This window comes from Amblyomma americanum, chromosome 4, assembly GCF_052857255.1.
Source record: "Amblyomma americanum isolate KBUSLIRL-KWMA chromosome 4, ASM5285725v1, whole genome shotgun sequence".
Classification (NCBI taxonomy): Eukaryota; Metazoa; Arthropoda; class Arachnida; order Ixodida; family Ixodidae; genus Amblyomma; species Amblyomma americanum.
The window spans coordinates 137714348-137741818 of NC_135500.1; the positions used below are offsets into that span (position 1 = coordinate 137714348).

General features: G+C 42.2%; 1 protein-coding gene across 1 annotated transcript; it reads right to left on the minus strand.

The window, feature by feature from the left end:
* Positions 1 to 357: 357 nt before the first annotated feature.
* On the minus strand, positions 358 to 27238 carry Pss (phosphatidylserine synthase 1 homolog l(3)77CDf). Its single transcript, XM_077661809.1, has 13 exons — positions 26881 to 27238; positions 23365 to 23456; positions 21746 to 21790; positions 19717 to 19838; positions 17501 to 17659; positions 15675 to 15826; positions 14186 to 14245; positions 10735 to 10816; positions 10293 to 10405; positions 9209 to 9274; positions 8801 to 8900; positions 4424 to 4483; positions 358 to 2646 (listed from the first exon to the last, which is right to left on the minus strand). The coding sequence occupies exons 1-13, from the start codon at positions 27048 to 27050 to the stop codon at positions 2470 to 2472; spliced, it is 1398 nt and encodes a 465-aa protein (XP_077517935.1). The 5' UTR covers positions 27051 to 27238; the 3' UTR covers positions 358 to 2469.
* Between the last annotated feature and the right edge of the window lie 233 nt (positions 27239 to 27471).

Below are 27471 nucleotides of genomic sequence, written 5' to 3' on the forward strand. Positions count from 1 at the left end.
CAAAAAATGTCACAGGCAATCAATGCAATTCATGCAGCAGACTACACGTATTAATGTTCCACCCCGACTGTGGTGGGTGGTACGATTCAGTCCATCAATCAGTGTGACACGCCATGACCCCTCGCCACTCTCAACAACCCGCATCTCTTATTGGTGACCACGATTTCCCTCTCCCTCTCTCCACACTTCCTCCTCTTCCCCGAGGCTTCACACAGCACCAACGCTAGACACTTTTCACACTATTGGGGATTCTAATGCCAACACATTGTAAAGTAGTACATGCTGGAAATTACTGTACAAACCAGCAGCAATTTGCACCAGGTTGGCAGTGGCTTCACTTTAACGATGCAACTGGTAGCCGATAAATAACTTTTTATTTGTGCCTCCACGAAGCACATCTGCACTTTTTTTTTCTTTTTCATGCTCATAGTGAGAAAAGAAACATGTAAGTGAGCACAAGTAGCACGGTCACATTCCGACTAAACTCTACACAGTCTGTGGCACTATTATTCACTTCTTGTGGGGAAAGACTGAAAGACATGCGCACGCGGGCCGTTGACAATGTACTAAGCACCATCAGAGTTCCCTAAGCAACGCTCTGCAAATATACACAATCTCACATGAATGCCAAGTTCGTAATGAGATGAAAGGGCACAGGACAGGACATGAAATGGCACACATTTTTTTGTTCGTTATCTTTTTTTCTCTTGTTATGACATATATGTGCTTAAATCACAAGGACACACTCAACAAAAGTGGATGCAGTAACCAGCTACGAGCTAAGTCATCCATGAAAGCCACGCGACTTCGTTGCCAATTATGCAAGCCACAGCAAACACAGTGCTGGAATGAGCCACAAAGGCAGCTTCAGCGGATGCATAAAAGCCAGTATGGTGACAAACTAATTCTATGCATTGCTGCATAAAAGCTGAAAATAGATAATTCAGACACTCGGCAAACATCTGGCTCCTGGTGCATTCATCGTTGCTTTATGCGATACACACAACTGCTCGCTAAGCATGTTTTAGTCAGAAATTAATGAAAAGAGCTTGGCAATTTTGCAGAAACCTGTTTGCAAAAATTAAATTCCGTTCTAAAATGCCATGAAATTCACGCAAACTGAATAAAAAAACTTCCTTACTGCCTTCAAACAGAGAACTGTTCCCAAATGATCTACTTGCATTTTCTGTACAAACAGCTGCTTGTGACTTTGATGTCACTGCACCATTTTTTATGCTAATGCTTGGGGCAGAGCAGACAGAACTCCTGTTTGCAAGCTGTGGCCTTTCATTTTTTACTCGAACGCACAATGCCCACTGCTGATGGCACAAGATGTACTTGAAGCACAAATTTGGTTTATGACGCAGGTTTCATGAACAAAGAAATGAATGTAACCTGATAGATGTGGCCATTTTGCACAGAAATCTAGCTGCCTCCTGCACGTCTGTTTAGAGCATTACCACCTTTCTATGATTTGCCCAAATTCTTGCTGTTAACATGACCACACAACCCAGAAACCAGCTTAGTTGAATAGTTTCAATATAAAGGTTTGTTAAATTGCAGATCTGGAAAACATATCTGCATTCTTTGTCTCGAAGAACGCTTACAAGGAGATAACATACTGTACCAATATAAGGAAGTTCCATAATGCGAAGGAGTTTCTTAATGCAATGGACTTGATGATTTTTGCTTCAAAAAAAAAAAAAAACATGGCTAGTATTAGAAGCGGAATGTTCCCATATCTGCATTCCCCATTCTCAAAGGAACTTATCCATAGAATACTAATGCTTTGAGTGCTCTTACACAGCCACATGCAGACAGGCTCACAAAACGTTACTAATCAGTTCTGGCTTTTCTCACGGCATAGAGTAGCACATCTGTTCACTTCAACACTAGCTGTTACCTACGGCAGCCTTGAGGAGAATGAAGACAGTGGATGTTTGCACTCTCCCATATGTGTCAGCTGCAAAGTAGTAGCAACAACAACAGCATCAAAAACAATGGCAACAAGAACAAGAGAAATGAATGAAACAAATCTGAGAGAAAAAAAAGACACTCTTAAAGGTTCATTTCACTTAAAGCTTTACACTAGCATGCTGCTGCACCTCCTCCTCCTGAAAGACACTCCAGCTTTCCCTTTGTTGCTCTCTTCACGGTTGCCAATCAGACGAGGCAGCATCTTCATTTAAGACCAAACTGTGCGTATACGCACACACAGGCATTGCTTCACCCTACAGCTATACACGTCTGCCACATTAGGGAAAAAAAAAGAGAAAAAGACAACAGTCACAGTCCTAGTCAGCAGCCACAAGCACAGTCCCCTGGGTTGAGTTGAGCAGTTTGTTCAACAAAGCGCTTTTTTGTTGTTGTTGATCTGGAATTTTGACGGTGTCCATCGGCTGCGTTGTCTTTGGTTAGAAAACGACGAATGCCAAGAAAGTCAGCTTGGCATGGGCCTCAGTGGTAGTCCTACAGGGATCCGTTCGCCAATTTTGGTTTCCGCCTCTGCACGGCGTGGTCGTTCGACGACAGGGCTGGTTTCACGACACCATCACCCGCTTCGGGTGCAGCAGCAGCCTTGCAACTGTCACCGCTGTCAGGCTGCGCCCACGCATCGACTACTGTAACCTCTTCGCCATCATGGTACTGGGCGAAAAAAAGGGGGGGGGGGGGAGGTGCCACCTTCAGCAACAGCGTTCACACTAGCCAAACATAAAACCACTTTGAGACAGTTTTTACTGCACCAACGAACACACCCCGATGGTCACTTAGGGTAACAGAGCGAATTCCAAGATAAGGCAGAGAGCCAGATGAATGGACAAGTTTATGAAATTTGCGAGAGCAAGGTCTCATGATGATGATGAATATACGGCAGACTCACATTGGTACGCACGATCACTATCATCCAAGCCTGCAATGAAGATCCTATCCACCTGTCCACCATTCATAAACAATGCTGCAGAAATAAGTTGAGAGGCATTTGTTGGCTTGTCACCTTAACAGCCGAGCCCCTTCCCTCTGCACCTATCCTCACTTCAACATCCGATACAAAGCCCTGCAGACTGCTTACAGTTGGCTGGATGCCCAAGCACACTCTCCATGATGCATATCCTGGGGCCATGGCCCCGTCATTCAATGGTACACACAAAGATGAACAACTTCTACTCCAATTTTGAGCTTTACAGGTATAAAAGACTGCGCACTGCACACATAGTTTGCCTGTGTGCACATCTTTCCTCTTCTCTCCCTCTCCTAGCAAACCAGGCTTCATACAGTTAATGTCCCTGCCATTCCTCTGTATCCATTATCTCCCACCATTTTCTCTGCAGGCATACAAAAGCTCGCACTGCCACTCACTCTGTGGTCGCCAGCATATTGTGCTCAGTGTACCGCGTCTGTAATTGGCTATTATAATTATATTTTACACCCCAGCACCATGTCTACCATTAACAGTGGGGGTACGGTTATAAAAAAGACCAGATAATTAGTAAAGCAATTTACAATGACAATGAATACATTTTGCTGTTAACAATACCAATGCAACATCGAAGCAGAGAATTCCATTCTGAAACAATGCGTGAAAAAAAAAATGGTGACAAAAAACAAACTACTGAAGGGCATGCCTGCACTGAGCACTGTACCTTATGTAGCGCAGCATGAACCACACATCGGCGGTGTATGTGACATAAGCAATACACTTTTAAATGTGAGGGAACCACATCCTGCACCACTTTCAAATAAGCGGCCGGTGAATGAACCCGCCCGTCTTTGCTCCCTTGCTCGTGGCCTGTCATGTACCGTCCACAGTACAAGATGATACAAGCACTAAGCAATAACCCCTGTGTGCAGTGGATCCTTGATACTGTTCCCCTGACAGCAGAAATTACCTACAGCAATGAAAGGAAGGCGTCTCAGCCTTCTCACCATTTTTGTGAGATTCACACAAAGTTGTGCAGCCAACAAAAGAAGTAAACTAAAGCTGTTTGACCCCAACAGACATGAAATACCCATTTAGGAAGCTACTTCGGAGTCCCATAGCAACAAACAGCTCGAAGGAAAGATTGCCAGCAGCCGAAATTGCAAAGTTACAACCCCAAAAAACCTAAGACTCCTAACAGCATGGTGCAGCAGCTGTGAATATATTTCCTGTACTTTGCAATCAGTCATCAAGGACCAAGATCTTAATCAGCAACCAGACTGATTCTGCTGTAGTCGGGACGGTTTGGTGCCTGATTCAGAAACTTCAAAAGGCTAACTTTGCCGTAAGTACTGTAATGTGACTCACCCACTATACCATGAACGAAGGCTAGTCACTTATGTGACCAACCCTTGCACATTCTGGTACAACGGCACTGAAAAACTGAAAAGTCACTCGCACGCAGGCACATGATGCCATTAATTTGCAAAAGTTCTTGTGGCTTACCTTTCCTCGGTACTTTGCGTAAAGAACACATCCGTAGACACAGGACACACTCATAACGAACTGCAAATAACAAGAAAAAAAGAATATTGTCAGACCTTTTGTCTTTCTCCGCAACAAAGAAGCAACAGTAACGGGTGTATCTCAAATTCCCACCCCTTTACTTAATGAGAGAGTTCACACCACCAACCATGATACTGGTGATATCATACTGTTGTCCACACAAGGCATATTTTTAAAAGCACTTCCCAGTACAGCTGAAGGCAGAAGTGAGTCTTTCATACGGTATTGCTATGAAACAAAATCCAGCAAGGTACAGAATTATGAGCTAGCAGGTGTTGCCACAACTGTGGCATGAATTTCTTAAAAGAGTTGCATCAATAGACGCGCACAAACAACACATTTGCTCATGATGACATTCACAGCACGCAAAAGGCAAAGGCAGGAGGAAAGAAAATGTAGAGGCAGCGCTTTTTGTACAGTGCACTGTCAATGCAATCACGAATAAATACCAAGTCACCCATCTGCCTATTATGCTGAACACTTGCCTACCTGAGCAACAAAGCTGCTTCAGTTACATTTCAGTTTTACCTAACTTCTGGAGCACGCCATCCATCCTATCATCATTCAAGCCGAGTCCGCAGCAGGGACCATATTTTAACTTCGATCCCCGAGGGACTGATCCCTGGCTACAGGAAGCCTGAATCCCACTGCAACTGCATAAATTGTCTTTTTGTGCATTTGAATCATAAAACACTCCAAAAACAAAACACATCCCCAATAAAACCACACACATCATCCCAATAAGAAGCTATGCCTCGAAATATATTCCTGTTCATTTAGAAGAAAGACAAAAGTGTACAATCCCTGCCTTTTAGTGCAGCTGCTATGCAACTGTGGAGTGTCCAAATTCCTTTTATGTGTTCAAAACAATGACCGAGTGTTCCAGGAGTGGCACTTCCACAGATCAATCACCCAGGGGGATCAAAGTTAGAATGTGGGCCCACAACAAAAGTGTCTCCCTATGACCTTCAATTACCAGTGTCTTATACCAGTCACAGTCACATTGTCCCTGCAAATTTTTCAAGTTTGTCACCTCAACCATATCTGTCGCCTCTGATTGAGCCTTCTTACCTTTGGCATCCGTGGTATCACTCAAACCCTTTCAGACACAATGAACATAATTGTGCACTTAGCAAATGCACAGCTTCTTCTCAATGTGCTATGCCCAGCAGTGATTTCTTTGTTTCAGACAAATTCAGAACTATTCATATCATAACTGACGCTTTTAGTTTTTTTTTTTAATTTTAGCTTGCAGTGCCGTTAAGTAATATTTCTCAAAATAGTGAGTCTGACAGCACATGCTTCAACATATTAGTACAGACCAATATAGTCATGCTTTGATGGCTTCTCATGTTACCCGCTGCTACAGAAAAAGATAAGCTACTGCACGGTCCCTCAAGTGCCTATTTGTTTCCCTTGTCACAAACATGTTGTATTTTTTAATCATCACAACACATTCCGTACAACCGTGCACATGCGTGTCGGAAATTAACAATGGGTATACAATGCTCAAAAAAACTAAACAAATTTTTAGTCCTGCATACAACATTTATGTAGGAAAAAAATTTTTATCAAAAGAAACCGTGAGCAGCATTTTAAAGTACTCCCCTGACAGATGTATGTCCAGTGACCATTGACAGTCATGTCTGCACATTAGTACACGTCCTGCCCAAGCCTTACCTCAGGACACGTTTTTACCTAAAAAGATTTTTATTATTGCTTTTTCCGTTCCTTGACTCTTATTCTCGGCCTCAAGAAGTAGCATTTGGTGTCCACTTTGCAATACACGGGGCTAGGCTCTCACATGCAGCAACAACAAGCAGACTTCACTGCGCATGCAGTCATGATGCAAGAAAGCCAACACTTTCACAATGGCAGCATGGCGTGTGTTTTACGACCAGAAGTTTTGCTGCAGCACTGAAAAATCCTTAAGTTGAATAATGTTGCCTGTCTCTTATGCTTATGCCTTGGCATAAGCATGAAGCAGCTCTCGGAAGCACTGCTACCGCGTGCACTGCAGGCATGACAGGGGAATGAGGCACAGCTGTGGCATGCTGCTGTTCTCCTGCTGTGTGCAGGCAAAGGCTTATGGTAGAAATCACCAGTCCTGCACCCATCTTCTACCCATAGGGTGAGCCGAGCCACCGTCATAAAGGGGTTTTTGCTTACAGAGAAGCTAACTTTCAGAGGTTTGTGAAGGTTCCTTTGCAGGTCCATTAACGCATCTGAGTGAAGCATTTTCAATGCAGTGTCGGTAACATCCAGAACTGTGCTGCAGTTTCATGACTTGGCTAATTTCCCAAGATTTTTTTTCTAGTTCCAAATGGAAAATAACCTACTTTTTGTGTGCAATTGAGTTTTGATGACAATGACGAATTTTCATGACACAAGGTGTTTTCATCTACTCACAATGGAGTCAAAGACCCATTTCCCAAGCATTTCACCCTACTAATACCAAATATGAGACCAGGGAAAAGGTTGTGCCCAATGTATCAACAGTGGGTACCTGGTGGCACAGGGCATCGAACCCCACACCTCCCGCATGCGAGGTGGATGCTCAAACCACTAGACCACCGCTGTGGTTGGAATTAATTTTTGTTGTCTTTGCAAATGGCCTAGCATTTGAGAAAAGTAGATCCCATAAACAACTTTTGCTGTAAGACAAATACAGTCTGCATGTCAAATTCGCTATGCTTCATTTTGCGCCTGCCTAATTTGCTAGAATATGCACTTAGAGATCTTGTTACATCAACATAATTACTGTGACAGTTATAGTTATAACAAATGACAGTTATGTGAAGTGCACCCTGTGGACACGGTCATGCAATATTTGCTGGTAGAAATTAGCCCATTTGTTCTGGCTATCTCATGAAATTTAAGATGGTTTATGGTTTGGTTTATGGGGGTTTTACGTCCCAAAGCGGCTCAGGCTATGAGAGGCGCCTGAAATTTAAGAGTCCACATATCATTCCAAAGATGCGGCCTGGAATAAATCTTGAAAAACAGAGCTTTAAGAATAGTATGAGAGTTTTCTACAACACAGCAGCCTGCTGCTATGACAGCAAGAGAGAGAGAAATGAAAGTGTTTTCACCGCTTTGCTCCAATATATTATGCATAACTATTACGCTGTTTTTTCACGGCACAATTTTTTTCTTTTTTCAAAATGATAGTGATGTGCTCCACCACACCAAACAACCACAAAGGCTATACCGATTCAGCAGTGCCGCTTAAACAGTTCGTGCAATATACTGTTTGCATCTCCTTTCTCCTTTAGCCTCATTTTCTTCTACACCAGGTGACCACCTCAGATGTCTGCATCACATACATCAATCTGTATACTGGCTAAGGCATGGTGTATGCCTGATACTTTCTGAAAAACGCCGTCAAAGGTGGCACAGAGTTTTGGAATTAATTTTATCAGTTTATCAACGAACCTCCACGTGTGATATCATAAGGAACAAACTGAACAGCCATTAGGCCAATGTTCCCCTATATAATGCACAACTGTTCCTTTCTTTTTTTTTCTACCATTCTTCACTGGTCACCCACAATCGGGATATGCTCGACTTTTCTAATCTTTTGCTCCCTGCATCTACCTCCCCACACGTACGGTAAACAACCAGACGTCACACTTGGTTAACCATCCTGCATCTCCTTCTATTTTTTTTCTCTCCTCCTTCTACACAAGTTGATGCGAAGCACATAGCTCAATAGCATGCAATGTACTGCATGGCACTGAGCTACATACAGATGATTACTGCATAGGTAAACAGTAATAATTTTACTTTAGTTTTTTACACTTCTCTGAAACCTGATTAAGCATAAAACAAACAGCGCATTTCTGGTGAATGCAAGACCAACGATCCCTGCACAAAATCTGTTGGATGAGAACTACTGATGCAGCCATTTACAGAAACAGAATCCTACTAGGTCAGAAAAAGAATACAATTGTCTCTCGAGAAAATCTGTTGACCAAAACAAGGAAAGAACGGGCACTAGTTGGTGTTTCATACTGAGGAAATCGCACTAAGTGGTACACAACGACGTGAACACTGTCTGTCTGCGTCTTGTCTGTATTCACGTTGTTCTGTACCACTTAGCGCAATTTCCTCAGTAAGACCAAAACAAGTTCTGATATTTTTGAGCTTCGGGATGTCACTAGTAGCCTGCCACAATGAAGTGCACAGATGTTTTCGTATCTGCAAAACTAACATGACTGCGAAACTTGTTCAGAATAGTATTTAAAAAGGCCTAGATAGGCACACACTGTCTCTTCCGCATGCAGCAAGAGCTTTAAAATCAGATGGCTTGCTTACCTGAAGCAGCACCCAAAGGAGAATGTTCACAATCTGTGTCTGTGCAAAAAGTTCCAGTCCAAATTTTATGCATATTATGGCCTCAGTCAGCATAATTGCCCTGAAAGGAAAAAAAAAAGATTACGAGAGGGAAAATAAAATCTTGCAGTCTCTTTGGTATCTCCTACTTTCATGAAGTCTCGAATTTCTAGCAAATTTCCTGCCACATTTCCCAGTGCCTCAAGTGAAAAACATCGGACAAACAAACAAGGAGAAAGGAGAAACCAAAAAAAATTAACAAAGTGACTGCTCCTTCCCTGCCAGGAAGAGCAATGGTTTTAAGACACTTAGGTGTGAGCATGCACTGGTTCAAAAACATGCGCAAAGTAACTCAAGTTGAGAGCAGTGTTGTGATTGGCAGCCACTCACCCAAACACCCAGCACTGGGTGCCCACCCGTCGACACCTCGTGTCCGTCACATAGCTGTAGTATTGCCTGCAAGCACATCAAACACTGAGCATGAAAAAAAGTTTTTATTGAATGTCATCAAGTGCAGTGTGCTAACTTTGACAAAACCCTCCTTCTACACGGCCCGTGTGCAGTTCAAACTGCATGAACATGGAGACGCCCAACATAAGCATCCAAGGGCGAAGATACTAGTGTTACACTCAAAGTGAACAATGGCACATTTAAAATCATCCCGAGACGAAAACCATTTCTTAATGGCATATTTAAAACTGACAGCTATGAATACCCCAGAAAGAGAGACTACGCACTACAGTTTTCAGAGCTGCTTACATTTAACCTATCCCATAAAACTTATGAAAAGGGAGGTCAGTAAAAATTTTTTTTTTGACAGAAAATTTTTTTGAGCAAACATGCATGCTAGCTTAGTTAAAAATCAATGCTCAAAGCCTGCAGACAGCAAGGTTAAAGGGGCACAGAAAGGGGTGTTTGAGCTTGGCTTTAAAATGCTTTCACTATGTAGAGTGCAGGCCACCGAGCGTCCATGCTGCGTACGACACCTCAAAAGCGAGCGGGAGATTTACAATACATTTTTAAAAATTCCCGCTTTCGAACCTCGCGGCGACGCGCAGTGCCGGGCTTTCGCGCGAGACCTGGCATACGACGTCTCGTCGTGCAAGTGACGTCAGCAGTCAGGGGTTATCATTGGTTCACAGCCGCAAATTCTTTCAGACGTCACGAGCTACCGCGGCCACTCTGCGCGTGCCGCAGCCGGCGGAGGTAACGGAGCAGTTGAGTGGATGGGGCCGGCGGGGGAGCGCTGCCGTTTTAGCGTGCGAGAGGAGAGAGAAAGGTGCGAAGACGTGGAAGTTCAAATTTTGTCTGCATATAACTCAGCTTCCACAAAACGCATTAAAACAATTCTTGCTGGGGGATAAATATGAAGCGGCGTCTTTTAACATCCCAGACGTATCACAACTTTATTGAGAGCCCCTTTCCAGGGCCCTTTAAAGGTTCATTCTAAAACAAAATGCAAACTATGCATTACCTGAGTGTAGGTGCTACAATGATGCCAATGAGCATCAGCCTGGCCACACTTAGTGGGTGGTCCGGGGGTACCTCGAATATGTGCTTCAGAAAGAACGTATTTAATTCGGTCACCTGCCAAGGGATAACAACGAAAACATTAGTGGTATAACAGGAAGCATCAGCCAGTGAACCAGTCCTCAGTACAGAAACGTCGGGCAAAGAAACCTCATTTGTACAAACAACATAAAACCATATTTAGAACTTTTTTTTTTTTTTACAATTTCCGCATTATGGATTTATAAAGCGGTTTCCCTGCTTTCTGCCCACTGCTATCTTAAGTCCTCCCACCTTTGCAAAATTTAAACCTTTCTTGCACGTTATTTAGCACTGCTACTTAGGAAGTCATACAGCAAACACATGGCAGGTGCACATCAACACTGGTAAAGTGGAAGTTTACGCACCTGCCAGAAAATGACTAGCTCTGTCACGGCCAGGAACCTCATATAGGTGCACGTTGGGTCCATCCACCGCACATGAGTCCAGCTGCACAGTTTGAAGAGTGCACAGCCATGTTCAAGGGAATAGCCGTGATGCCACCGCACCACTTCAGCATGCACAGAGCTTTGTACAAGTTCAGCAGTTCCTTGGGTATCGACACCTCTGCTTGCACTGATGCATCAGCTGGGCTTGCACTATGCACTGTGCAAGTATGCGGCGCGAATTGAAGAAAATGAAACACTACATTTTAGACAGTGACAAAGCCTGCTACTATTCCAACACCTCACGAGCTAAGAAACAACCGATAACTCCAAGCTATTCACTCCAGTTGAGCAGGTAAGTGTTTACAAAAATGGGGGCACGCTAACAAGATGGTCACTGCCGACCAATGCTTACCACTTTTAGCCCTATCCATGACAGCTTGGTGAAAAAACAGCGCACAAGCAGACACAGACAGAAAGAAGGGGACAAGCGCTGAACTAGCAACTGAGGTTTTATTGAGAAGCATGGCGAAATATATACAGCACAGCATACAGCATTCAAAAAACATATAAACAGCACATAAAAGGCGGATAAGAAGCCAGCATCCAGAATCATCGCTTAACGTTGCATATCCAAGAATTCCATCTCTTTTGTTGAAAGAAGGATAGACGGGGTGCTGACACATGAGTCCTCCGCTTTTGCTATCGCCCTAGCCTCGATAATTTCCCTTGTTATTGTGCACTTGTTTCGTGCCAGGATTTTGCAGCCGTGAAGGTCGGGTATGCAGGCAGGTTTATGATTGCAACGGTGACAGTGCTTAGCCAGAAAACCTGATGAAGCAATGGATCTTACATTGTTGTTATGCTCCAGTAATCTTTCGTTAAGACACCGACCGGTCTGGCCGATGTATCTGCTTCCACACGGTAACTTAATTTCATAAACAACACCCTGATCACATGCAACAAAAGGATTCTGGTGGTTGATTTTGCATCCAGGACGAGGCTTTTTCATTGGATTTGTCGCTTTACACAGTTTTATTAGTTTTTCTGGGGCAGAAAACACAACCTTAACATCGGCCTTCTTCGCTATTTTCTTAAGGTTGTGCGAGATCTTATGCATATAAGGGATGACCACAACTTTTTGTTTATCATCTCTTTGTCCCTTTTGTTGATTGCATCCCGTCTGCCCTTCCGCTTTTTTCTCTTTTAGAACACCTTCCGCCACTGACACTAGCAATTCACTGGGGTAGCCAGCCGCACCTAGACGGGCAGTTTGTTTCAGTAGGCTTTCCTCAACTGTGTGAAAACACGACTTGTTTAATGCATTACGAAAGCAAAGCTTAGCTATACCCCTTTTCACCAATTTCGAGTGTGCCGAATCGTACGTAAGTATCGGCTTTTTTCCCCTAGGATCATAAATCCAACAGGCATGGTTGTTCGTAAACCGGAGGCTTAAGTCCAAGAAACGGATGCTTTCATCCAGAGGCAGTTCATTGGTCAAAGTTAGGGGGTTTAAACACTCCTCGAATATTCTTAGAATGCTCCCGAGTGTTTCGTCAAGAGGTCGGTCTGTCCTTTCTATTATAATCAGAAAGTCGTTTACGAACAACCATGCCTGTTGGATTTATGATCCTAGGGGAAAAAAGCCGATATTTACGTACGATTCGGCACACTCGAAATTGGTGAAAAGGGGTATAGCTAAGCTTTGCTTTCGTAATGCATTAAACAAGTCGTGCTTTCACACAGTTGAGGAAAGCCTACTGAAACAAACTGCCCGTCTAGGTGCGGCTGGCTACCCCAGTGAATTGCTAGTGTCAGTGGCGGAAGGTGTTCTAAAAGAGAAAAAAGCGGAAGGGCAGACGGGATGCAATCAACAAAAGGGACAAAGAGATGATAAACAAAAAGTTGTGGTCATCCCTTATATGCATAAGATCTCGCACAACCTTAAGAAAATAGCGAAGAAGGCCGATGTTAAGGTTGTGTTTTCTGCCCCAGAAAAACTAATAAAACTGTGTAAAGCGACAAATCCAATGAAAAAGCCTCGTCCTGGATGCAAAATCAACCACCAGAATCCTTTTGTTGCATGTGATCAGGGTGTTGTTTATGAAATTAAGTTACCGTGTGGAAGCAGATACATCGGCCAGACCGGTCGGTGTCTTAACGAAAGATTACTGGAGCATAACAACAATGTAAGATCCATTGCTTCATCAGGTTTTCTGGCTAAGCACTGTCACCGTTGCAATCATAAACCTGCCTGCATACCCGACCTTCACGGCTGCAAAATCCTGGCACGAAACAAGTGCACAATAACAAGGGAAATTATCGAGGCTAGGGCGATAGCAAAAGCGGAGGACTCATGTGTCAGCACCCCGTCTATCCTTCTTTCAACAAAAGAGATGGAATTCTTGGATATGCAACGTTAAGCGATGATTCTGGATGCTGGCTTCTTATCCGCCTTTTATGTGCTGTTTATATGTTTTTTGAATGCTGTATGCTGTGCTGTATATATTTCGCCATGCTTCTCAATAAAACCTCAGTTGCTAGTTCAGCGCTTGTCCCCTTCTTTCTGTCTGTGTCTGCTTGTGCGCTGTTTTTTCACCAAGATGCAACACCAACTAGCCCATTCAGCTGCTTTACTGACCATGACAGCTGCAGCTTAGCTCAGCGACCAGAAAAATGAGTTAACAAGAACAGCAGCATCGTCCTCCTTCTCCCTAAGGGGGATAGCGGGTCTCAGAAGTAAATTTTATTAATACAGTCACAATTATGAAATCTTCAGGGAACATGTATTTTTGTATGCTGATTCCAAATATCTAATTAATTTTATGTCCAACAAGTCCTTGTGCACTTATGCAACATGTTATGCAACTTTTTGGCGAGAGTTTGAAGGAAAATCTGCTGTTGAGAACTTGTTAGATTGCATGCCAGTGGTTTCTCTTGACATCAAGCTATGCAATAAGGGTCAAATTATCATCCTGCCTGTTGTAGAACGTGAGCTATAGGATTTTTAAATCATCATGAATACAAGTTTTTCTTCCCGTTTGTGAAGTGGTAAATTCAAAACACTGTAGCTCAACTTCTATGATAGGCCAGATAATAATTTTGCCGTTATTGCATAGCTTGATGTCAAGATAAGTCAATGGCATGTGTTCTAGCAAGTATCCTGCAGCAAAATTTATTGAAAGCTCTCAGCAAAAAGTTGCGTAACTATCTGATATAAGTGCGCAAGGACTTGTTTTACATAAAATTTAATCACATATTTGCAATCTGCATACAAAAATACATGTTTCTTGAAGATTTCGTTATTGTGACTTCATTAGCAAAAATTTTTTTTCTAATACAGCTTCTCCCCTTAATTGATTTGTGCGCCAATGCTCTCCTGTTTGGAAGAGATGCCGGTGAGCACGCAATAAAGACAATACTGGGAACAGACCTGGCTGGTGTGAACTGGAGTAGGGCCCTCCGTATCTTCCCAGTTGTTGTCTGGATATCCCTGCAGACAAGACATGAAAGCAACACTCCACATCAGTTCTAGAACAATTTTGCAGTGCAAAAGTCTGAATTCTGTTTTGCTAGGTAATTTTACTTTAGTAAAATGAATTTGTCCACTGAGGTGCTTGAGATGGAAACAATATTAGCTGAAGCTACAAAGTAAACACAATAAAGCATGCCTCCCATGCACTCTCCACCCCCCACCCCCCCTCCCCGTCTTCACAGAATACATGCGGTACGGTTAAGGGGAGACGTGGGTCTTGAAATGAACATTTTTATTATTAAAGATATCAGAATGAAATTAGTTGCGTATATGTGTTTCTTCTTCCTGTTTCAAAAATTATATTTAGTTTCAGTATGCCACAGTTAGTTCCCATATTGCAAGAAAATAACTAAAGCTCAATTTGTTAAATTCTTATGGGTCCTTAACACCCTTTCATTATAGATTTTTTGGTTTCGATTGAAATGCGCCTGCAGCCAAAGGCCTGCCATCTAGAAATATATAGATATTTTAGTAGTTGGAGGTCGAATTTAGATTTTAAAGCTTTTTAGGTATGAACTTTAGAGTGTGTTGATCCCGAATATGCTGTTCTTGCAAAATCGAAATTTTTAACATTTTTTGATCATTGCAAGACCTGCATCTCCCCTTAAAAGTTATTACTCGTAGGAAACAGTAAAAACAAAAACAAACAAGTGAGAAAATTTGAAGAAATAAAATTATTTCCCTTCAGTTGTTACCTCCACCTTTATACATACAACTTTAGTTGCACAAGCACAGCTGTCACCAAAGGCACTATAATCTAAATGCACCTGCCCGAAAACTAGTAGCAATAAGAAAGCAGAGTGTACTGCCATTAAAGCACAACTCCACAACAGTTTACAACTTGGCATTACAGTACGGCAAAATATCAGAACATCGTTCCAGTTAGTTTCTGGCAGTTTTTTGAAACTGATGGATAATCTCAGTGAACACAGTGAAATGACGAAAAAGAAACATCAATTCCTTTTTGCCTTACTCAGATTGCACAAATATATACCAGATCATTCAATTAAAAAAAAACTGCTCTCCATAATCTTAGTTGCTACACCATAACGTCCTGATGCTGTCGCATGACTACACTAGCACAATTACTGCTGCAGTAACATGTCACATATGCACCTGTGGCATGTGTTTCGTCATTCAGCTATGCAAAAGCTGAGCTAAGGCTGTCATTTCATACACTATCCATGCTGCGCTGTGTGTGGCGTGCAGTTTCCAAGGCAAAACAGAAGTGAAGCTGCCACAGAACCCAAAAGGCAAAAGCAGTTAACAAGTGATATTTCTCCTAAGCAAACTGGGACGAGATTCACAAGTGATGTAAAGTGCCTAAGCCACAAAGGCACTGCGGCATGCAGCAGGGCAAGACGAACTGGAGCAGCAGGAGACTCACTTGATGCTTTCCCACTTGTAGGTGCGCATCTCGAGTTTCTCGCAGATCCACATGCCGAACCAAATACCCAGACCATTGCACAAGAGCACGTCCAACACTATGGCATCCCACCAGCACTCCTTGAAGTTGGGCAGCAAGTGAGCAAACGCCATCTGTTGGTCAGAAACAGAACAATTTTTTTTCACTTTCCTCCCTGCTCCTTCATGACAAGGAAGACAAAATGAGAACACAGAAATGAAAAACAGCTAAGTGGCAAGTGTGCAGTCAACCACCGATTGGAGCTAGAATTCCGCTGCACGCAATGAACGAAATGCCTTCAACAAGAGTTATTATCAAGTGAGCAATGAACAAAATCTTTTCATTTAGGTTCCAAGTGTGTCCATAAAGCACTATCAAAATAAAAAAATTCAGACATTTCAAAACTTAATTTTTATTATTCTTGAGTGGCACAACAAAATCATCAATGTTTTAGTAATATTTTGTATGTATTAGTGTTTAAAGCAGACAAAACTGAGCTCTAACATAACACAAATGTAGACTCACTGCATTACTAGCTGCAGGCATTCCGAGAATTAAAAGAATTAATCACACAACAAAAAGTTCAACTTAAACCAACTTTGCCTGCTAAGGTGAATAAAACTGACAGAGGAGGCAAAACCAACACTACAAATTTGATTCTGTATAGACTACAAAATTTTGACATCTGCTCTTGCATCGAAGCTGCACAGATGCAAAATCGAAATTGCAGATAAAAATCAAAATTTTGCTTTTGAAAGCCATAAGAAGAACTGTTTTGTTTTGAAATGCAAAGAACATTATCCAGATCAGCTCATTCAGTCACTTATAAAAACAAATGTTTACTTTCCGTGCACTAAGACTGAGCAGTCTGAGCTAAAAGCTTTCTTTTATATGCTACTACCATTCTAATGGCATTAGCTCAAAAGGAACTATGTTGCAGGCAGTGACCACATCCAATGGCAGAGCAGGACACAGCTCGACTGTATGCTCGTGTGACTAATTCGTTCGAACGCATGTTAACCAATTAAGCCTGTCTTCCAAATTAACATGGTTAAGGCAAAATTACTTCAATTTCACATTTCCAACCTTGAGATGAGCATTAAATCAATTAAAAAAAGAAAACAGTTAATTAGAGTTTAGCTTCACACTAATAAGACTATGAAGCCAGGTATAATTATTGGAACAGGCCAGCTGTAAGGAGTAAGAATGAGCACTTGAGCAAACATAATAGACATAAACTAACTGCCACAGGTGAGGCACACAGATGTGCTCTGAACATCAGTGTCACAAAATTTCCGCATAAGAACCAACTGCTTAAGATTGAAACTTCATTATATAGAGAATTCGCATCCTGTGATGCAAACAGTGAACAGTGAGTTACACTCTAATCGGCAGCTACGGAATTTTCGAGATTCCTCCACTACACACTTTTCTGTGTTCCATTTCCACCAAGCAACTCCCTCAACTGGCATCACACCTGCACACTCGTACTCAGTATGTAATGATACAGCAGCTAAGCAACTGCAGTGGGCAGCTAGTTCTATAAGGATGTTTAAAGCAATGCAATATCTGAAAAGTACACAACAAGCAGTTGACAATCAACTACCTAAATTTGCAACCAAGACCGGCACAGATTTTTCTGCTCAGAGATTACAAGCCAAGAGGGCCCACAAGTAAGGTGCAGCGTGAAATTTCTCCCACACAGACGCATAGTACACTTGCAATCATTCTGCATTCACCTTGCCATAAAAAAAAAGAGATTCCTAATAATGGAAAAACACAACAAAAAACAGGCTTGCCGAACTTGCCTCAGTGATTTCCCAGGTGACACTGATCGCCCAGCAGATACCATAGTGACGGACCAACATGGCTTTCATGGCCCAGCCAAAGAAGTGGCCAAAGGCAAACACATCCATGTGAGCCCACAACTTCTCCAGATGGATGTCTGAGCAGTTGACTCCATACTCCTGGGCACAGATAAAGATAGCCAATCAATCAATGACCTTGCACTACTGCTCAAAGGAGATTTGAAGTACTTGCAAAATGTGCTGCCAATACAGCAGTACAGCAAACTGCGCAGTTTTATGGATGGAACCACACGCTGGTAAGACGTCAATCATGCTTCAATATAAGCGCATGTACCATGATCCCATAAGGAGCTTCCCAATACCTTCATTATAAGGATGGTAAGAATCTCATTATAATTCCGCTGACACTGACTCACTAAAATGGGTGCTTAATATAAACATGAAACTTCAATAAAATCTTGGTGTGTGCTCACTGGTAAATCAGCATCATAGAAATTAAAAGCAGTGCAAAAAAGACAAAGACATGAAACACAGAAACGCTGGCAGTCAAGAAGCAAAAGGACAGGAATGGCACAGAAACGACAGTATCAATGCTGGCCCTGCCATTTCTGCGTTTCTCATCGCCCTCGTCTTTCGCACACTGTTCTTAATTCCAGGATGAAATACATTTCATCTTGACATATGCTACATTGCTCTCAGACACACTGGACAGCATAGCGAGCTTTACAAAAGATGTCTTCCACTGCTTTCTTAGCAATTTTCTTTGAAGTCCTTCAGCCTCTCCTTGAAGCTGGATGCATGGTTGGGGTTGCAGAAATACATGGTGCCAATGTGGCATTCAGGTAGCGTTCTGTTTCAACAAGAACAAAAAAAAAATGAACGAAAATTACTTCTGGTAGAAGCAATCCAATAATCACCAGCATTGCCCCATGGTATTTTTTCCTTCCAACCTGCTGCTTGCGTATCATAAAATTTCACTGACTTAAACAGAGACCTAATTTTCTAATATTAATTCTATCATAACTGCACTGTCTGTAATTAAACACTAAACATCTAATTACGATAACAGATTTCTGATGCCTGTCAAGCATGAGCACTCATGTTTTTCAAGCAACCCCTACCAGACAACTTGTAGGTATAATTTCCACACCCTTAGAGCAATATATGTCTTTGAAAGAAAAAATAAAGAGCAGAAACACATTTCAGCTCTAGCTACTGTAAACAACTTAATTTTTGAAAAGACCTCATTTTCGGTTTATTTGTGAACTTTCAACTCGCGAAATATTGCTACTGAGAATAATTTGAGCAAAACGTCAATGCCTCAATATATCAAAACTCCGGGCTGAAGCCGCAAAATATCTGTTTGGTCACTTTGTTACTATCTGAAATTGGAAGTGGAAAATTTGACCAGTCCCCATAGGTGGGTTCCCTCCCCGAGAAGAATGCGCTGTTGTTTTTATTAAAACGGTTGTCCCAGCTACTCACAACTTACTGGTACAGCCTGAAACAAAGCAGTCTAACAGAGCAGTCTAAATGGCAATTTTCCCAACCTGCTGGCCAAGTTTCTGCTTGTTCACTTTCTGTACCGTTGCTTCTGTATGCCGAACTCCCTCCCATCACCGCAATATTTCTGCAACCCAGCAATGAAGCCCAAAAGCCATCGTCTTGACAGCTTTTGCAAGTCAGATTCTGTATTCACTGCATGAACAGTGCCAGCTATTGCAAAACAAAAAAGGAAAAAAAGATGCTGCCTGAGAATGTGCAATTCTGTCCTCTTTTTCAAAAAGCGATTAGAATGTTTTCCTTTTATTTCTCCTATTATGTCCCATCAGCATCCAATGAAACTTGAACAGAATAAATGGAAAACGAATGGAAGAGTACAAAACTTTTAGCTTGCAGAAAAACAGTAGAAGCAGTGTTCATTAACACTTCTATGCAATGGATTTCATGCCATAAAAAGGAAAATCAAGAGCTCCAGTAACTCCCTCTCAGTTCTTCTCATTTTGATGTTCCCATTTCAAATGTCTGTGTTTGTGCTTCAATTGACACAGACAATACTTCTGGGACATGATCTAGTGCTGATTCATGCTGCTTCCTATGTTGCCAAATTTAGTGCTAGCAAAATATTCCCAAGGTATACGACCTTAGATGAATTCATGAACTAGTGAGCTCGCAAAGAATAACTTGTGTACAGTATAATTCCAAGTGGTCCTCACCTTTTCTAGATCTATCGAGAAGTTCCGTAGTTTCGGGTAGAACCAGTACATTACACTCTTGATTGTGGAATAGTTTTGAAAGAGCAGGAACAGCAGGCCCATTAGGTAGAGTACGCTCAGGCCTGCAAGAGTCACAAACAAAATTATAACTGCTGCACTCTGGACAGAGCACCGTAACCTCACCACAATGCTATGCAAGCCAATCCACCCATCCACAAAAGCAATACAAATGGGTGCAGAACGCAGTGTGTCGCTCAAACTGCAGAAAGAAAAACAAAGCAAGCAAGATGGAGATCGCAAAACATGTGTGAGCTTTTTGTAAGTGACAAGAGAGCTCTGGAAATGCGATTTGAAAAAGTTTGAGTTATAATGCATCAATTATGAGCAGTGGGTTCAACATTTCTTATTATTACTATTATTGGTGATTATTATCATTATTATTATTATTATGATTATTCTGGAGTGTTATTATTATTGGTGTTATTGTCCAAACCGAGTCACTGGCCCACCACGGTAGCCAGGTTGAAGGCACCAAATTTACAGCGTATTTTTGGAATTGTCACTAAAACATCAGTAAACATAGGTCATAATATGAATTTTGCTAATGTCTGGTAAAAACGTTACAATTCAATATGTTCTCTAATGTATTTTCGTTTTTAATTTCAGCAGCCGACAGTCATTGTGATGCGAGCTGTACAGTTGAGGTCATGCGAGGCATACAAGGACTGCAATAAAATAGTTGTTTGTTACCTCACTGCCATTTTCCCTCCTGGTGCAAGCTGACATGAGTTGGAGAAAATTAAAACAATAAACCAGAGATTAAACTGCAGTTCTTGCATGCTTCACATGACCTCAGACCTACTTACAACATCACAGCCATTGTTCGGTTGCTGAAGCTGAAAGCAAAACTATACCGCGAAGAAATTCCATTACATGTTATTTACCAGGCACAAGCAGGTTCATTTTGCAATCCACGTTTACGAATGTCTTACCACTTCAAAGGAAAAAAATTAAAATTTTACGTCTCCACAAAATAAATAGGTTTCAAGATGCTTTTCATCTAGATGCCATTTATCTCAGAGGCTTTTTTGTCTCCTCTCAGCACTGAACACACACTGAAAATTGCAGGTGCAGGACTATCACGACACACTCCCAATGCTTGCATGTCATCATGCCGCATCCATTTTCTCCTTGTTCAACAAGTGTGACTCAGGCCTCCTTAAAAGTGTGATTCCTATTGCAGCTGCTCCCTTTTCAATGCCACCCAGAGCTGTGGAGAGCTTTCATCGAAGGAATGAAGAAAGATGAAGAAAGAGCAAAGTGTTCTGCATTTGTTAGCTTTACGTGTGAATGCAGTGGCGATTTCAATGGTAGCAATGATAGTACAGCGATGGCAGTAACAATGGTCCAATGGCCTTTGTGCATTGGAAGGTGCATCAAAATACAATAAAAACCGAACCTTCATCCTCGCCTTTGTATCGACCAGTGCCTTGCTCAAAATATTTGATCACTTGTTTAGCAATGCGACTGCTACTGCCAGCTTTTGTTCCTAGTGCTAGGTTCCAAAGAAACATGCCCAAGGCAGGTGGATGCTTCTTGTACGATAAAGCCTGTGCTTCAATCGCTGTGGTGCAACTACCACATCCAAACTTGACCCTCCCTCCCAAAAGCATCCCTACATTCAGAGGCAAAGTTGGCCTATCCAGTTACCAGTACAAGACAAATAATTAACCCCTTTATTTATAGGCACCCTTGCAGAGCATGTTTAGAAACAGCAAAAAAGTCAATAATGATGACGATGAGTGGTGTTTTTCATGCATCGCAATGCTTAACAAAGAATGTACCTCCACTCTATAAAAGTAATCAAGCTCTAAACTCAAACATGCTTTTTCACAACTTTACATAGAAGCAGCTACTACATATTCACCCAACCTTTGACGGCAAAACAAATATGCATTAACTATAAGCTGACACGCTATAGCAGGTACCACAGGAGATGAAAGTGAAAGATAACAGCAAGGCAGCTCACCAAAAACTATCCGCCACACAGCTGGATGCGGTCGAGTGAAGGGGCCTGAAAGATAGAACATAAAGTGGAAGATCAATTATTTCAGTAAAATCAATGCACACTTCCCTGAAGCTTATAAGTTCTGTATCTTTAGAAAAATTGAAGCTCATTACTGCTACATAAAACAAGTTAAAACCACATTTAACAAATCTACCACACAGCACCGCAAACAAGTGCAAAAAGTTACTGGACTGTTGACACCTTTGGCAGTCACTGGTGTGAAAAACTGCAAGCTAAATGCACCATGATGCTTACTGCTTATCTGGTAAAGATTCCAGTAAACTGCTCCACCACTAACTGCACCAAAGGCACTGTACTTAAAAGGTCGGCTGTGAAGTGAAAGCAGGCATACAATCCTAATTTCTCATGACACCAGTATGAAATGACAATTTAACTTCTAAGAAACACCCGCTGCAGTGGCTCAATGGTTAGGGCGCTCGGCCACTAAGCCGGATTTCCCGGTTCGAACCCGGCCCCACCGCGGCAGTGTTTCAATGGAGGCGAAATGCAAAATTGCCATAATGCATGTTAAAAATCGCAGGTGGTCAAAATTATTCCTACCACACCTCTTCCTTCCTTTCTTCTTTCACTCCCTCCTTTATCCCTTCCCTTAGGAGCAGTTTCGGTGTCCACCATGATCTGAGACAGATACTGCACCATTTCCTTTCCTCAAAACCCAATTTTCATTTTTTTTTCTTCTAAGAAACTCTATGATGAGGCATGCATTGTGGCTCACCAGTGGGCCACCCTTAAATTTTTTTGGCCACAGCATGACCCACCAGTGAGCCACTGGCAAACCTAGCTTCTTTGAACACCAACAAATGGCAATAGCGAACCTGCATGAATGCTTTCTGCCGGCTCTTTGAAACTTACTAAGTTATCTTGTGGCTTTGCCATATTATTCAATATTCATGGTCGTAACGCTTGTATACGCAACCTGATTCACCGGTGACTCGCAATTCAGTGAACGTCTTCAGTACAGCTTTCCCCTGAGGACGATACGAGTGGACCTGGTTGCCAGAGGAAATTTCCTCTCAGCCTTCTTCATCTTGTAGACAAAATATGAGAAAATTTCGTACTCTTTGCTCTAAATTTTATTACACTTTGGCTGCTGAGCTACAATGTGATTGTGTGACTGAAAGATGCATATAATGTAGGTAAATGAGTGTATGCTACTGATCTTCTTGTTACCAAAGCACAACTGACTCTGAGATGTTATCTGCGCTCTAATGCCCTTTCTTTCCTACCTTCCCTCTTTCTTCCTCCTCCTCCGCACTTGCTCCCCCCCCCCCACACACACACACACACACGATTATGCCTATAAGGGCATGCAGCAGGTATCTGAATGAATGAATGAATGAATGAATGAATGAATGAATGAATGAATGAATGAATGAATGAATGAATGAATGAATAAATAAACAAACAAACAAACTAGCACAGATTATAAGAAGTGTTGTCATTTTCAAGGCATAAATAAGTAGTATGAATCACTGTGAAGGTGCACCAGCTTATTTTAACGCTGACGCACAATCAGATGATTCGAATCAACCACAATTTTCCACAAGTGCAGCACCTACCATTGGGGAAGGCCAGGACGCTGATAATGAGAAAAAAGAATGCCACACAGCAGATGCCGCTCCACATGTTCTGCTCCAAGTTTGCGTCATCTCTGGAAAGCATGCAAAAAGGCAAGAATAGCGCTCAATCACGAAGATCGCACAACAAAATTTTAAAATTTGCTACACCACGCAGAAATGCCTAGTAACAACTCTTATGCATCTACATGATGCTGCTCACCAACTGTGAGTAGCAATCTCACTTTTAAAAAATCTGCTATATTCACTTCCCTTTTTTTTCCTCATAGGTAGGAGAAAATTAGTAAATAAAACACAAATAAAGGTAAAATTGTTTACCATCAAAAGCACTGATATGCGAACTGAGAGACTAGTTTAAAAAAGTGCTCAGAAAATTTAACACTCCTTTTTGCTTCACGAGTTATGTGCTTAAAGCAAAACAATACTTCATGTCAAGAATAGTTACAGCAGACTGTCTTAATTCACTGCAACAAATAAAGAAAAGTGGAAAAGGAAATAAGTGTTGTTATTTTACATCATGCAAATAACTCCATGTTACAGAACTAGAGATGCGTAAAACTACACTCACTCTATATGTGAAAATGTGTAGCTGCATAGTGAGTGCATCAAAGCAATATCAACAGTGAGTGAACAAAAAATAAATGTGAAGTTTTATGAAAGCGGAGCTGCAGCAATGGTCTCTCTCAGGCTGCGGTGCCAATAAGTGCACCTATTTTAGGCCCACCACGGCAGGTCAGCCGGATAAACTTCGTAGTGGCCAAGATGAAAGATTGGCGCAATTGCCGCTCTGCTGGCACTGAAGCAAGTGTATAAAGGCAAAAGCTGCAGGCATGCCTGCCGTTCGTCATATTATGACAGCACTGAATAGCAAGACTCTGCAATGCCTCAAGACATCAGTCAGAATTTTCTTTCCTTTGTGAATATAGGCCCATTCTGATAAAGTTTCACAATCTGAGTAGAAACCCATTGCAAAGGACGTAGAAAATGACTTCTATATCAGCTTCACCTCTCTGCCTACAGTACCTTTCTCTCTCTCACTATATGCCAAACATACTCTTAAAAAAAATGCAAAAAAACAAGTGAATCTGAGTGCAAGTTCTGTTTGCAAGTGCAAATGTCTGGGCAAGTAGGTTTGACGTGCTTAAAAAAAAAGAGCATGAGTGAAAAGAAATACATGAGGGCAAAATAATGCATGCCATCCATATGTCAGTGTAGGTTTAAACTGTGCTTTTTTTTATAAGTTTCCACGGCACTAATGGCATGTAAAAAATAGGGAAACATGCCATGGGTAATCAACACTTGCACACTTTTGCTGGCCATGCGCAGGAAGACTGTAGGCTGCTTAACCGCAACTAAGAAGTAGATGATTCAATGAGAATATGATTCAATGAGAATATAATACACAGAAAATATAGTTGTTCAAGTTATCTTAGAATGCCCGAGTATGACCCAAGCCACAATTGACACCAGGCGGGAGGATTTATTTATTTTTATTAGTTACCTGCATCGCCCCGCAGGGCATTAAAGCAGGGGGGTACAGACTTCATTTATTTAGGATGCCCTATGAGAAGAAATTCGCACCCTTTTCAACGCCCCAAATGTCCCGTCACGGAGACACACCACAAGCAAGCAAAAAAGGACAGCTTCTTCGCAAAGGACACCATGGCCAGAGCTTCGTAACCATGCCAGTTGTGAAAGCACAAATTAAAGTTTGGCAGTCTCCCATGACAGCTGCTAACAGTAGCTCAGTGGATGAGGCGCTTGGCTACTGTCAGCACGAGTTTGATGCCAGATATGATATGTCTCATGGACAATATCCGCCCAGAGGAAAACTAGTGTTTAGAACAAAGGAGAAAGTATGCTTTCTGTCCATACTTTTAAAATAATTACTGGTTGAATGCCAGTAATGTGTTCCTTCAATATTGGGGCTACCTGCACATAAGAGCTTATTAAATCTTCCATGGGCGATGTTCGCAGACTGGCAGACACTAGTGCCACCTATGCGATCTGGAATTGACTCTGGGTAGCGCTTTACAAGTTTTCAGTGACCCTGAACACCTCACATAGTTTCACAGTTTCGAGAGGTGGAGCTAAATAATGGAGATTGGATTGGAATCTGAATAACACTGACAGTACTTAACTGGTATGAAAACTAGCACTGTACAGCAAGCAGGATAGGACAGCACTCCTTCAGAGTCATAAATGGCACAGCCTTAAACAAATTCTGAAAAGATTCTTACATTGTCATGTCCATCATGCAGTTTCCTGAATTACAATGTCACATATGTGCAGCACATACACGTCATGCATGAAACTGTCACAAATGAACACAGTCAACATGCATCACATTAAAAATTGCAAGCCATCTTGTGTACTACTGTATGCAGGCATAATTCATCACCATTTCTTTTTTATGGCAGGCATTTAAGATAAGGAATGCCATTTTTTCCCTTTATTTCTCTTTTTTTTTAAGCTCACACTGAGCTATGTGCTGCCAGAGGGGTGCAAATCACTCATGTCATTTCTCAAAGCACATCCATGGTCCGAAATGCACTTTCTCCAGCAACCGTGAAACTGTACAAATTCAATGCAACTAATTCTCTCCAAGGGTTGCATCTGAGACTGGTACAATAGGTTGAGAAGTTGCGTAGTTAGGCAGATAAATGAAGTGGGCAAGTAGGTGTCACACTGAAATGGTACACCAGATATACTGCAAGAAATCGCAGGCTAAGCCCTGCTAAGCTGTAAAACGCTATACCACCCTCCAACAATGAGGTAAACAAATAAAAAAGAGACTGCATTCCAGTGAATATACTCAGCATTGATAATCCGTTTTCATTTGAACAACTGCACGTTTCACGTTGCAGGAAATCTAGCCCCTTTATTTTTAGCTTTGCCAGATGCATTAGGTAGTTGTACTCCTGGCGGTTTCTTTTTTCGTTCAGTAAGGTTGCAAAATCAACGTTTGACCTAATTATACGACATCGGCCCACACTGTGGCAAGGCCAGTGACGATCGAATGATACGAGTATGTCGGCAGCCAAAAGATAAACGCACACCTTTCAGATTTATCCGAGATAACGAGGGCGCTCCGTCAAACGCGCGCTCCGCAGCGCAAAATGTGAACCCAGCCTTCACGTACTACGTTCGTGCTGCAAAGGGTAGTAAAATTCCGCACCACAACTCTCAATACCACTGGGCGAAGTAATAGCGGCTAATCCAGCCAACAGCTATCAGTTGCACCAGCAACAAGCTGAACCGCAGTGCGGGAGGCGCACAGGTTGTAGACGAGCTCCAACAGATCGTTGCTCTGGGCCGCTTTGGAGGGCACGATCTTACGACTGCGACAGGTACACCGAGATACGCATCCGAAACATCTGCAAGCTTTCACCGTCGCTGGAAAAGGCGCACATTCGTGATCACGTTGTACGCTAAGCGCATGCTTGACGCCAGCAAGCCTGCGCTTCCTAAAGAAGCAAAAACGCAGGAAAAACTCACCGTGTAAAGGCGAAGTATAGAAGTACAATGATTGACACCGTTAGAAGAGTAATCGTGTGAGGTTTGTAGAACAAATCCAGAGAAATATCGTCCACTGGTCGCTCGTTGATCGACCCGAAGAAATCGGGCTTCTGACTAGCCTTTGAAGCAGCGCTTTTCGATGCGCCCATAATGAATGTTCATCACACAGGTACCGTTTAAGTTGACCACACTCTAACCGATCGCGTCTTAATTTTGACTTCCCAACTTTAAAGCTGTATTCGCCATGACGCAAGAAAAAGCCTTCGGCAGGTGAACAGGCAAACTGTGGTGAACGCTGAATCGACTCACGCCATGCCCGAGACTGGAAGAGGGAGAGGAGAGGCAGATGGCATCCTCCTCTCGGAAGCTGCAGGTTCGAAAGTAAGCGCACAGATTAAAAACTTTGAACGGCTAGAGCGCTCTGAGGTATTTCGGCACAAGCTTAAAAAAGACATAGTCACCCTTCCGAATTGTGTAGACAGTCGTGGGCGTGAAAGGGCTCTGCGCAACCCATGAATCTGTGCCAAAAGTTGCGCTACGGCGCGCTCGCTATGTATAACCGACCTGATT